The sequence below is a fragment of the Caloenas nicobarica genome, chromosome 1, assembly GCF_036013445.1.
Source record: "Caloenas nicobarica isolate bCalNic1 chromosome 1, bCalNic1.hap1, whole genome shotgun sequence".
NCBI classification, from domain to species: domain Eukaryota; kingdom Metazoa; phylum Chordata; class Aves; order Columbiformes; family Columbidae; genus Caloenas; species Caloenas nicobarica.
In genome coordinates, this window is record NC_088245.1 from 130,711,237 (window position 1) to 130,723,337 (window position 12,101).

Consider the following 12,101-nt stretch of genomic DNA (forward strand, 5'->3'; position numbering starts at 1 on the left):
TCAGGGCACGTTCTTTTTCTTTTTTTCTTTCTTTTCTTTTTTCTTCTGCTGTCAGACCAGTGCTGGGTATGCTGCTTTCAGATTAACCTTTCTGCTGAGAAGTGGCACTTTGAATACTTTTCAGAGCTCACCGACATGTCTAAATTCTTCTTTGTCCACAAACGCAGATGATATGTCCTTTGATGTCTCCTGGTTTGCTGTGCGCTCCTTTGCGTTGGACAGAGAGCCCGTCTTGCTGGCCTCACTGGACCGGAAAGGGATCGTGACGCAGAGCAGGAGAAACGGGAGCAGTGATCTCAGCCTGGAGAGAATCAGCCCCCTGGAATTCCGGCTCCGCGTGCATGGCTGTGAGGACCACGACTTCGGGAACCACTACTGTGTAGTGACCCCGTGGGTGCGATCTGCCACTGGTGTATGGCAGCGGGAACCTGACATCAAAGCCAAACCTATCTTTTTGTCTGTGAAAATGGATGGTAAGAGATTGCATTATGTATTTTTTTAACACCCTATTATGTCTTTCTGTGACAAATATTCCTCATTACTACTTTTAAAGGTGCCTGTGATAATCTTATTAGATTTTGTTATCCTTTTCTGTTGTTTACAACTTCTAATTCCAGATTCTGTAGACTAGTTAGGCCTGAACAGATCATAGTCATAAGACTGGAGTGTTTTCTTTCCTGATCATCTCTGTGATGTTTTGCATAGCTGGGGCATCTTTCAGTCAAGACATAGTATTCTCTCCAAGTATTAACCCATCTGCTGCCTGCAGGAGGAACCTTCAGTTTGCAGATGGGGCATGCTGAAGTAGAGTCATGTTGTGGTTAATATCAAAGCTGAGAACAGAAGGTCAGAGCTCTGACTCCTTCCTCCCTCTCCTAACCACAAGACGTGCTGTTTCCTGCACTGAATGCCTTGTCTGCTTTCCAACCTGAGTTGCAAGTATTGCTAGGCTTCGTGAGAAGCAAGTTGCACACTAGATGCTGCATTCAGCACGTAGCTAAGGAGGAAAATTAATGCAGGAGGGGTTTTGAACTAGTTGCTTTCTTCTCAGTATTTCCAGGAAAGGTCATGTTGGGAAGTTCCATGAACTTAAAAGGAATTAAAGTTTTTGTTCTCCCTACTGTGCAGATAACTATTATAACTGTACTTTCCAAACTCCTTAGAGTTTTTGACCCTGCATTTTAACTGAGCAGTAGGTGCCTACATATCAAATTTCTTGTTTAGGTACCAACTTTAGAGGTTGATTAGACAGGGTTGCTGAGTGGCAGTTAATACACTGTATGAGTAGTTCTAATTAAACAAAGTGTAAAGGAGTCTACTCCTTGCCATTTGGAAACATATTACAAAGAGCGCAGCCACAGGCTGCCTCTGACAGGGAAACTTAGCAAGGCTTTTGTTTGGAGGAATGGGTAATGGGATATCTCTTGGAACTACCTCTACTTTCCTCTCTCGCTCCAAGGTTCCTCCCTGAGGCTTTGAAATGGTGGAGGAAGAATTAGGGTGAGGAGGTAAGGGACTCCAGTAAGAGACCAGTTTTCCAAACCTCAAAAAACAGAAATCAGGAAGGAAAATCAGTGTAATTTCCTTCTGAAATAATTAATCTGGCCATGACGAAATAACGTGAGATTCTCTCCTTTTTTACACAAGAACAAGTAAAGGGTATCTCTGACTTTCTGAGTGATATCTAATGACTTTGCCTTCCTCTTTCAGTTCTGAATGCTTTCAAGTATCCCCTGTTGATTGGCATCGGCCTGGCCACTGTCATTGGACTCTTATCCTGCCTCATTGGCTACTGCACCTCTCGTTGGTGCTGCAAGAAGGAAGTGCAGGAAACAAGACGAGAGCGTCGCCGGCTGATGTCGATGGAGATGGACTGAGCATGAGAGCTGGACACACTTGCATTTCAGGAGAGACTCACAGGGCTCTTGGACTGTGCTGAGACACTCGCTCACAGGCCCAGACAAGACAGTGCGTTTCCTCTCTGATTTCAGGCTGGACCTCAAGCTTCTCCTTGTTACACGTGATGTCCTGAGACCATTCAGGCCGTATTTAGTTCTCCTTTTCCAGCAGCACTTTCTGCGTAGGGATCATGTCCTTTTAATGTGCAAACTGTTGAGCCTTCTTTCAGCAGGGCCCTGTGACAAAATTCACTAAGTTTTTTTGTTTGTGTTTTGTTTTGTTTTGTTTTTCTCGTTTGGTGTTTCCCCCGCCTTGGTTTTGCAAAGATGTCCCTGTATGAAAGCATGATGGGCAGGGCTGATGGGTGTGAAAGGGGCTGGTAGAAGTGTTAGACTATCATTGTATTAAGCAATCTACTTTTCCCCTCTACCCCCATCACACCATCCAGTTCCCTTTGTCCACCTTGGTATCTCTCAGACTTCTGTGTTGAGTTGAAGGCTGGAGAAGGTTCCTCTGCTGCTGCCTCAGAAGGCTGAGGCTGTTCCAATAAATGATTGGTTTATGGTTGTCAGCATGCCTTCCCTTCCCTGGCTTTTGAAGGGTTTGCAGTTAACCACAAAACATACTTTGCCTGGAGGTCTTTGAGACACTTTTTAAATACTTTTAAAAATTTTATTTTCGGTGCTCAAAGCTCTTAGCTGCGGTGAATTGGGGCTAACTTGGCAACCCTGAAGAGTCAGTCCTCAGACAAGCATTTGTTGGATGTCTGCCTGTGGCCACCTGCTCCCCACCCACTTTCTTTTCTCCCCACTACAGCTGCTCACGTTGTGCCTAAGACCCTGTTTTGCTTCTGGCAGGGGAGAGCACATCGTGTCTAAGGACAAGGGCCAGCCTTCTGCTTGGCCTCAGCAGAGACCTTGCCCCACTTACGAGAGAAAAAAAAAATGAGATGGATCTTTGTGTGCAGTTGTCCAATTAATCATATTTAGAGAAGACTTGTAAACTATGTATTACCAAATGCACAGACCAGACTCCAGTGCTGCTTCTTCCAGTCACTCAGTGGTTAAACCTTGAACCTGTGAGCAGTCTGAGTTCTGCAGCAGCTGAAGTGCAGCTCAGGGTGGGAATAGGATCAAGCCCAAGAAGGCTGCAAGAATCCTTCAGGTTCCAATGGTCCTGGTCTTGTGCATGGGCCTGCAGCAGGGCTTTCCCCAAGGGTTTGAGACCTGTTCCTAGGTGCTATAGTATAGAAGTCCTGCTTTGGTCTTCCACATACACTGACCTGGCTCCTGAGTAGGAGCAGCTCCTTTTCCGACTTCCGTCTTCCCAGCACAGCTGGTGTTTTAAGCAATAAAAGTCAGAATAAAGATACTGTGTATAAAAAAACAAGGAAGTAGGACTATACCACAATCTGACATCACAGCCAGGGTTTGTCTTGCATCAAGAAGGGTGAGAAATGTGGAGTTGAGGCCAGGGCTCAATTCTTTTCAGAGTTTTTTAAGATAAAAGACACTAAAGGAGAGCATACATGAAAGGTACTGGCTGTGGTGTGCTGTTGCCAGTCTAGACATTAGTTAAGTGCTAGATGATCTGCTTCACTAATAGCTCATCCCACTTCACATTCCAGGGGAGGTGCAGGTGTAGTATCTGTGCTATAAAGGCTTCATTTCGTATTAGTGTTTGTGGAATCTTCAACTCAACACTGCAGCTATTCCAAAATCAGGGTTTTTTTGTGGTAAGTTTTCTACATGTGGGTTGTTTTGGTTTGGTTTTGTTTTTTCTTTTCTCCTATCTTATATTGTGACATTTGACTGATGTGAGGGCTTTTCTAGAAGGTTGTTCTGCTTCTTGCATGCAAGCACGCGTGCAGTCACAAATGTATATGTATGAATGCGTAGAGGTGTCAGATGATTTTTTTGGAAGCCGAATGTGAGACATCTTCAAAATTGGTTTGATTTGTAGAGTCAGGGCTTGCAACTTTTTATTTGACTCTTTAAGAGATTTCATGTATTGTTCCTAAACTGGGACACCCAAAACCTATATAAACCTGTGGAAGACTTTGGCTTGAACATTCATAGCAACTTTTCTTCCTGGCCTGATGTTTTCTTTCCTGGAAGAGCTCTGAAAAGGCCTGTGTTGCAGGCAGATGTAGCCGTCTCTGCTGAGGAGCAGGGCAGAAGAAGTCTCTAGTTTCTGCTGTGAAAGCCCAGAAATCTGTAGCGATGCTTTCCAAAGGAAGAGAGTTGAGGAAAGGATTCACTCAGATATTACTTTTGCAGCAAGGATTTTTTCTTCCTCTCATGTCTGTCTGCTGTAGTGAAACCTTGCTTTTTCCTTGGATGTTAAGAAACACCATTCTGATGTTTGGGATGCTGGCTCTCCTTCCCATACTGATCTAGCAGCTTCTTTCCTGCATTAACATCCGCTTTCTTCACAGAAGGCCTGTGGCATGGGGGCATCTTGGGTAGGGGTGGTAGTGGTGGTGAAGTTCGAAGCACAGCATCAGTCACTTTCTGTCCTTGCAGACTGACTCCTTGTTTATGTGCTCTTGGTTAAGTTTTGGAGAGAGAGGATCATGACTGTAACGCAATAATTAGGGAATGAATGAGCAGGGAACTGCCAGCTCTTCCCAAGCACACAACATAGCACACTTTCTCCCTGCTGGAAAAAACTCAGGGTTATTTTGGTCAGGGCTCCCTGCTCCTCTAGTGAAAGGTCCCCATGTCCTTAGCTAATGCTGACCTTCCTTCATGGCCTGTAACAAACCATCTTTGTCATTCCCAGTGAAGCAAGTTTGCTGCTAGCTTGTACTGCTGCCAGCCCCTTGGAAGGCAGTGCTGCATCCCCATCCACCCTGTGTTTGCTGTAGTTGGAAGGCTAGAAGCTGAGGGGCTACACTTAACCCCCAGGTTTCCTTCTACTTGTGCCAATTTTGTATTATCTCCTTTTTTTAAAAAAATAGAGTGGGAATCTTATCTCTAATGAAAAAAAAATCTAGGTCACTTTTCATGTTTTTTATTATCATTATTTCCTGTGTGACCGGGGTTTGTGTGAGTGGAAGTGTGTGTGCATCTGGTCATGTATTAAACCTGCACAGTATCAGGAGAGTAAGCTGCCCGAGATGCAGTGCAAGCATCTGTATCCTCCCAGCTGCAACCTGTGGTATTGTCAAAGTATCCTAAGGGCTCACATTGATCTTCCTGTGTTCGCTTTGCCACATCTCCTGGTTAAGCTGATAAATTCCTGCAGGCACTCGGAATTTCGATCTAGGACAAGCTTGAAAATCATGTAGCAGAAGGGCAAGTTATTTTCTTTCTTTTGTTTTAATTTCAAAGTTATAAAATAAAGTGTTTGGCACAACTCTGGAATGCAGGTACCGAATAGTTCTAACAAGGCTGTGTAAAATATTTCTTTTTATGTTTAAAATAAAGAGCGAGCCTTTTTGATTATGTCCGTACTGTGAGTCTGGATGTTTGAGCTATGGGCAGTTCTTCCCATGTACCTTGAGTGTATACAGGCACTATTGTTTGAGGCAAAGGTACCAAATGTAAACTTTGCAGTCCTGTTTCCAGCACTGCTTACTCTGTAAAATAAGCATCAGCCCTTTTTAACAGTAAGTTTTAAATATTTGCCTACATTTGTGTCACAAACTGGGGAACATAATTGTTTTCTGAGTCTGTCCTGTTTCTGCACCATTGTAAGTCAATCTTTCTGTTGGGCCAGTTTCCTTCTGATTACCTGGGACCAGGAGTTGCATTTGGGAGTGTGTGTTTAAGATCTGCTGTAAAACATGGACATTAGATGTTGAGTCTTCCTTGAAGCCTTCCTGAGGCTTCTCGTTTCCAAGGTACCACGAGGAAAAACAGTAGTTGGAAGTCAACTTCCTGCTTACCTTGCCAATGGCTGAATTGAGGATTTCTAACCCCCTACTCCAGAAACCATGTGAGGACACCATGATAGCACAGCAAGGAGGTGACTTGCTTTCCAGCAAGAAGTTGCTTGAGGCAGAAGTGAGGTTGGGAAGCCAAGACAGGCTTTGGCAAGGTGGGTTTGTGTCCAGACCAGTGCATGCTCTGTCCAAGATGGCTGCAGTGCAGGCCAGTTGACAGGAAAGTGTCAACTGTCCGCCCTCTGGCTTCATTCCAGATGGTGGAGTTGCAGCTGGCATGGAAAGATGTCCTCTGTAGAGTGTGTGGCACTAAGCTGTCAGGGGTGACAGGGACCATCAGCTGAGATAGAGAAATATCATAAAAGGTCTCTGGTCCCCCAGCAGAACCTTTGGCAGCTGCAGATGTTTAACACGTACACGAGCAATGAGTGGCACGCTTGTGGGACAGCAGTCGTTGGCCTCTAGTTGTGCAGGTTACAGCTTACTGGTAAATTTGGATTAGCTTTATGAAATTCTCTTGCCTCCTCCACCCCCTAGGATGACCTGGATCTTAATACTGTTCTTGTAAGCATGCTAGGATTTTATCACAAAAAAGAAAGCCGAAACTTGAAGTCTGGAGATGAGGGGAATACTTGCAAGTAAATGCCTGAGTGTTGCGGTGAATGATGGGAGTCACCGAGTCTCCAGCATCACCTTGTATCTGCCACAGGTTCAGCTCAGCTACCTGCCAATAGAGGGATCTAGCTGGCTACTGTCACAGAGGCGGTCTGAAAAACACTTTTGTGCCAGAGCCTGGGAGTTCAGTTACTTCTATAGCACCAGGCTCGAGCAACATGCATGGCTGTGCTCGTCTATGAGAGAGCCCCGTTGTGCGGACTGGCTCTGGCTACCTGCCCTGCTCAGGTCAGGGCCAGTCCTAAAACCTCTGCTGGGCTGAAGCTGACTGCTGTTGAGCAGGATGCATGAGAAGACCTGCCTCTTTGTCATGTGGAGATGAAGCCTGGTCATGCAAACCTTCCAAGGGAATGTGTGGCTTTTGTCTTTCCAATGGGATGTTCTATACTTCTGTGATTGCAGGGGGCTGAGGTCTGCACAGCAGATGTTTCAAGAAAAGAGCCTTTAGCAAATGATTGAAGCTGTGGAACGTGACAACTGGAGAAAAAGCCACTGTTCAGTCTTGAGCGAGGTAAATACACCTTAAATACAGCATGTAGCTTTCTATCAGACAGCCCTTTGCCATGGTTCTCCTCCCATTACAGAGGGAAACAGCATTAGGCCGTAGCCAGCAGATGATTGAGAGCTCCAGAGGGATGCCTGTGTTATTGAGGAAGCCAGGTTCTGCGGATTTCCAGGTCCCTCAGAAGAGCTGCCACAAAGACAGGCTGTTCCCTCTCCCTGGCAGCTGAGTTGCATTCCACAAAGTGCCAGAAGTGTAAGTGCACGTCTGCTTCCACCTCTGCCAAGGGGGTAGAAAGGCAGGACTTTCCAAAGCAGACTTTGTGAAAGCAAGTTAGTATTATATCATGCTTTGTCCACGTGGGATTTTATAAACTCCGGCAAGTACTGGGCCTTAGACTAGCCCACAGACATAGTCTGAGTGCACCTCCACTGGCTTCAGAAGTTAATAATGGAGCTACAGATAGATGGACATGAAGTTCCGTTTCTTGTTTGCAACTTCACTTGGCTCATGCCCTCTGGTTCCTTTGTATGATCTTGCCAATGATTTGGCATATTCAACAGGCATCAGGAAGTCTCAAAGCTACGAAGTTCCCAAAAGTTTCTTAAAGGGTAGAGCTACAGAGAAGGGAGGTTGCATCCAGAGCTCCTCCAGCAGAGCCAGCAGTATGAACCTGCCAGTTACTGGGCATCTGAGAACCCACAGAGATGTCTGAGAGGATGGGACTGGTGTTGCCTTTGTGGCTCTTGTCTCTGTGCTGACTTCAGCTCCACAAACGCCCTGAGCACAGTGTGCAGTGGCTGGGATGCTAGGGGTATGGTAAACAGGGAAAATATCTGCGCTGCTGAGCATCTGCCAGGGTTTATGAAAGCTGTGTGTGGCTACCGCCCAATGCAGGTTCTGAATGCAAGTACAGTAGTACTAACCTTCCCTTTGGTGTTCAGGTTCATCCTCTTTCTCTGTCCGCAGCCTTGCTTGCTCATTTCTTCCATGTTTTGTTCGCTCTGTCTCCCCTGTTTCATTTCCCGTCCTTCCCTTTAGGAGTCTCTTCTTGCCTTTGTCTCTCTGTGTCTCTAAAGGACCAGGCTCTTTTGTGCTCATCTCTCTGGGGGAAACTGGGGTTATGTTGTTGTGGTGCATCCTTGAATCGTCTGCTGAGAGCTCAAGCTGCAGAATTCCAGCCCAGCACCCACTGCAAATCATCTGCAAGGCTGGCATGACACATACATGCACACAAATGTTTTGCTGTCTCTTTCCTCATGAGGATCTCAGACAACATGCAAGGAAACCAAGCATCTCTGATGGGGAGGTGACTCTGAAGAGACGTTCACATTCCCTTTGCCAAAGCTGAAGGGACAGATTTTCTTTGTAAAGAAGATGGTTTTGCTCGTCTTTCTCCTGAGTGGCTGCTTGCTATTGTAACAGAAATGCTGCTCAGTGCCTATGAGTTCCAGACAAGTGACAACTGTGCCGAACATTGTAGCTAGTATGAAACAAAGTCATTTCTCAACATAACAATGGCGGGATTCATCTTCAATACCCAGGCTAGCCACCCTGGACTTGAGAAACAGATGATTAAAGAATGCAATCTATCTGACCTACTTGAGACATGCATTTTAGAATATGAACATGAAGGTACCCATTTCTCACCATTGGCTGTAAAAGAACGTGTTGCTCACCTAAGACATGAGAATTAGGCAAGATAAATGTTAACAACCATTCTCACATAATTTATGTTTTTGTAAAAACAGTTCCAGGATGGATTTTGATATATTTTTTTTTACTTGTATAACATCTCTGCCTTTGCATAAGAATAGTCCTTGGATGAAAGTTACCAGGATGGATCCAATCCATTCTAATTGTAGTTTTTATCCTTGCGCAGGCTCCTAGTCTTCAGCTGTGCAGCTTTTCTGCCGTGTGACTACTGGAGTCAACCAAGTCTCACACGGAGGTCCCTGGTGTGTTATCCACAGTGTCCAGTCCCTCTGAAGGTATCTCTTCTAGTAGCTGTACCAATAGTGAGTGCCCAGTCTTCTTGAAGTACTTAGAGCAAAATCATTGCCATAAGGTGAGTCTTCTAGCAATGAAAAGGATTTGTATGTCTTTCTGCTTTATTGGGTGTTTGGCCTTCTTCCACATGGACAGACCTTACCAGCTGTTTTCTGTCACTGCCCACTCTCTTCCCCTCACCACCCCACTGCTGTGGGCTGACAAGCACAGCCTCTTCCTCTGGCTCAGAAATGTCTATTGTGGACGTTTCAGGGACAGCCCCTTCAGCTCTGAGTGCCTGGCCTGGCAGAAGTCTACATTTTCTTTAGAAATGAGATGTTAAGGTCCTTTTGAAGCTGATGGCTTTTCCTGCAGCCTTTCAAGTGCATGCTGAGATGTCCTTGCCTGATACTATTATATTTTTTTTTTCTCTCTTGCTTCCATTTCCCGCAGTATCCTGCATTCATCCGGAAAAGTCATTTGTAAGTTGCTATTCGCTTAATTCCCCCTCCTCGACCTGACCGTATGTAGAGTGTTAACAAGATGGCTCTCAGGAGCCTTGGGCATGGCATTGCTGTGTTTAAACCCTCCCTTACCTTGTGCCAGTGGTGGCAGCACTGTGTCATCTGAGTGTCATCTCTTCCCAACTTGACCAAGACCTTCAGTGGTGAGAGATGTTCTCCAAGTGTCTGGGAGTAGCAGGGAGGGTGCTGCAGGCTCTCTTAGGTGGAAAGTGCCAGGCAAAAGTAAGATAACTGCTGCTGTGTTGCAGTAGTGGGTGCATACTTTATCAAGCCCTTCAGTGGCAATACTGAAGGAGTTGCTTTCACACCAAGACTGACAGTCCAAGCTCAAAGAAACGAGATCTAGTTTGTACATTTGCAACTCTTTCTGACATCTCCATTTAATCAAAGCTGTGCACCCTGCAGGCTTTCCCTGGAGTTCACTGCAGCTCCTGCTTTTTGTTTGAAGGAAATTTGCTTGGCTTATTGTAGGTCTATCTTAGTGTTTCTGTGACTATAGCAAAGAAATCCCACTTTAGTGCAAATGGAGGATACCAGCAGCAACAGCATCAGTATTGCCTGCACTGTGTTCTGCTCTCGAGATGCTTGTGCAGCAACAAGGGCAACATGGGGTGGTGTTGTCCAGAGTGCTCTACCCAAACCAGTGCTGAGGAAGGTGAAAAGGTGGCATATAGGAACAGTATATGCTGCATGGCCAGCTACAGCTGTCTGATAGCTATAAACATACCCAGACCACTAAACAACACGTTAATACTACATTTTGAGTCAAGGCCCTCCTAGCAACCTCTCAGGCCCCAAGCTGAGTTTCTTAGGACACCTGTGTATGTGTACTTGAAGAGAAGCTTCATATTCACAGATAAAGGATGCTTTAGGAGCTTCAAGAGGAACTGAAGCTGGCAGTTCTGGGATTTTAAAAAGGGCTACTCTGGCTCTGCTTTTGAGCCTTGTGAAACCGTTGCTTTTCCCATGATCTCAGAGGAGTGGGAAAGGGAGTTATTTCAGGTAGATGAGTGAAGGCTTCGATGCTAGGTGAGCTGTGAGTGTACTTCTGCCATTGCTACCTTGCTTTATCACTTCAGGAGCATAGCTGTGTATTATTCCCACATTGTTCGTAGCGCTGCGCTGGCCATACTGCTGCTGCAGACAGCACTTGGGTGTCCTGGCTGGTAAGGATGGGACTTTCTGTCTGTGTAGGTGGTGGGGTTTCCCCGGGCAGCCCTTGCGTTTCTCTGTGGGATCTACAGCCTCTCCCTCTTCAGCCCCAGCCCCACAGTTGCCTGCCTACAGCTCCTGGATGCTTTGCTCACTGCAGCGAGTTCAGGGTTGGGAAAAATCCACGTACTTTCAGATTCACACGCTGCCATCAGAGGGAGGCATGTACTTCCTGAAGGGCCTTGGAGAGACCTTCTGCCTACCTCAAGGACTGGGAGGCACAAATCTTGTGCATCTTCCACTTAGGCCTATTAGGAGAGCACCTCCCTACTTCATCCACTGGTGCAATGGGTTTTGGCAGCTGGAGTTGTCATTTTTCCCAGCTAGATGTATTTCACAATTGGCTGCAGCAATGGCTGTTTAATTCCCTTGCTAACATTTCCAGGGCAGCTATTTAATTTTTTTTTTAAACCCTCTTGCTTCTGGAAATCCTGTAATCGAATCCAAGCTCTGTCAATCTAATTAGTTTTGAAGTGCAGCATCTCCATAACTTAGAGACCTAAATAAGCAGCTTAATATTAAAACCTAGTTTCTCTCCCAACATGTGATACTGTTCTGTATTCCCCAACAGCAAGTCCTACTGAACAGCAGCTCGCTGCGATTGCTCTCCCTCTTTCCCTCTCTTAACCTCCCTCCTCTCTTCCCCGGCCTCTGCCCTCGCCGTGTCCATCGGGAACCAAAACTAGCAGGCGCAATCCTTTGCTGCTCTGCTTCAAACAGTCTTTCATGAGGCTGCGTGCTTAAAAGATGCTGATCCCGCTTCAAACGCCAGCACAGAGGGGTCTGGGGAGGGCGCATAGCAGCTCCTGGTGCCATGCAGGAGCCGAGCTGGGCAGGGGGCTGCGATTACAGACTGCACAGTGGCCTGATCAGGCCCTGCGTGTGCTGTGGCGGGGGATTGCCGGGATTTGCAGGGGACAGACTGTGCCACCTGGGAGCCAAGCCCCGCAGGCTAGAGGAGCAAGGGCAGCTGCTGAGCAATGCCTCTTTGCTGAGGGGCTGCGCTGCTGGCTCCATCCTGGGGTGCTGTGAGGAGCTGGCAGGGAGGAGGTGAATTAGCTCCCTTGGTGCAGCATCCTTCCTGGTCCCCAGCAGCGTGTTGTCCCCCTGAGCTTTCTGCTGCCTGCAGCAAAGGTGAGATGTCCAATAGATTTATGTCAGAAATGCACTGTTGGCCCAAACTAGAGAGGCTGGTGGAGCTATGGCTATAGAGGAGTGTGGCTTTTCAGCCCTTCATGAGGGTAGAAGATTTGGGAAAAAATACGGGGGGTGAAGAGAGAAGGGGCAGACTGAAGAGCACTTTTTAGTAGGATGAGAAATGAAACGTGGTTGTGGCTGAGCAGATTTGGAACAACTGTGTTTGCCGGCTGATGTGGCAGGGAAGCAGGAATAACCCATCTTACTTTCCTAA

At 46.4% G+C, this 12,101-nt stretch overlaps 1 protein-coding gene across 1 annotated transcript in view; it reads left to right on the forward strand.

Annotated features, from left to right (window-relative positions):
• Positions 1 to 5,348, forward strand: part of PTGFRN (prostaglandin F2 receptor inhibitor) — a 69,474-nt gene extending 64,126 nt beyond the window's left edge. The window contains exons 8-9 of the mRNA XM_065658561.1: positions 168 to 473; positions 1,711 to 5,348. Coding sequence (XP_065514633.1) covers positions 168 to 473; positions 1,711 to 1,877 — 473 coding nt within the window. The 3' untranslated portion in view covers positions 1,878 to 5,348. The remainder of the gene's footprint in view (positions 1 to 167; positions 474 to 1,710) is intronic.
• Positions 5,349 to 12,101: the final 6,753 nt, after the last annotated feature.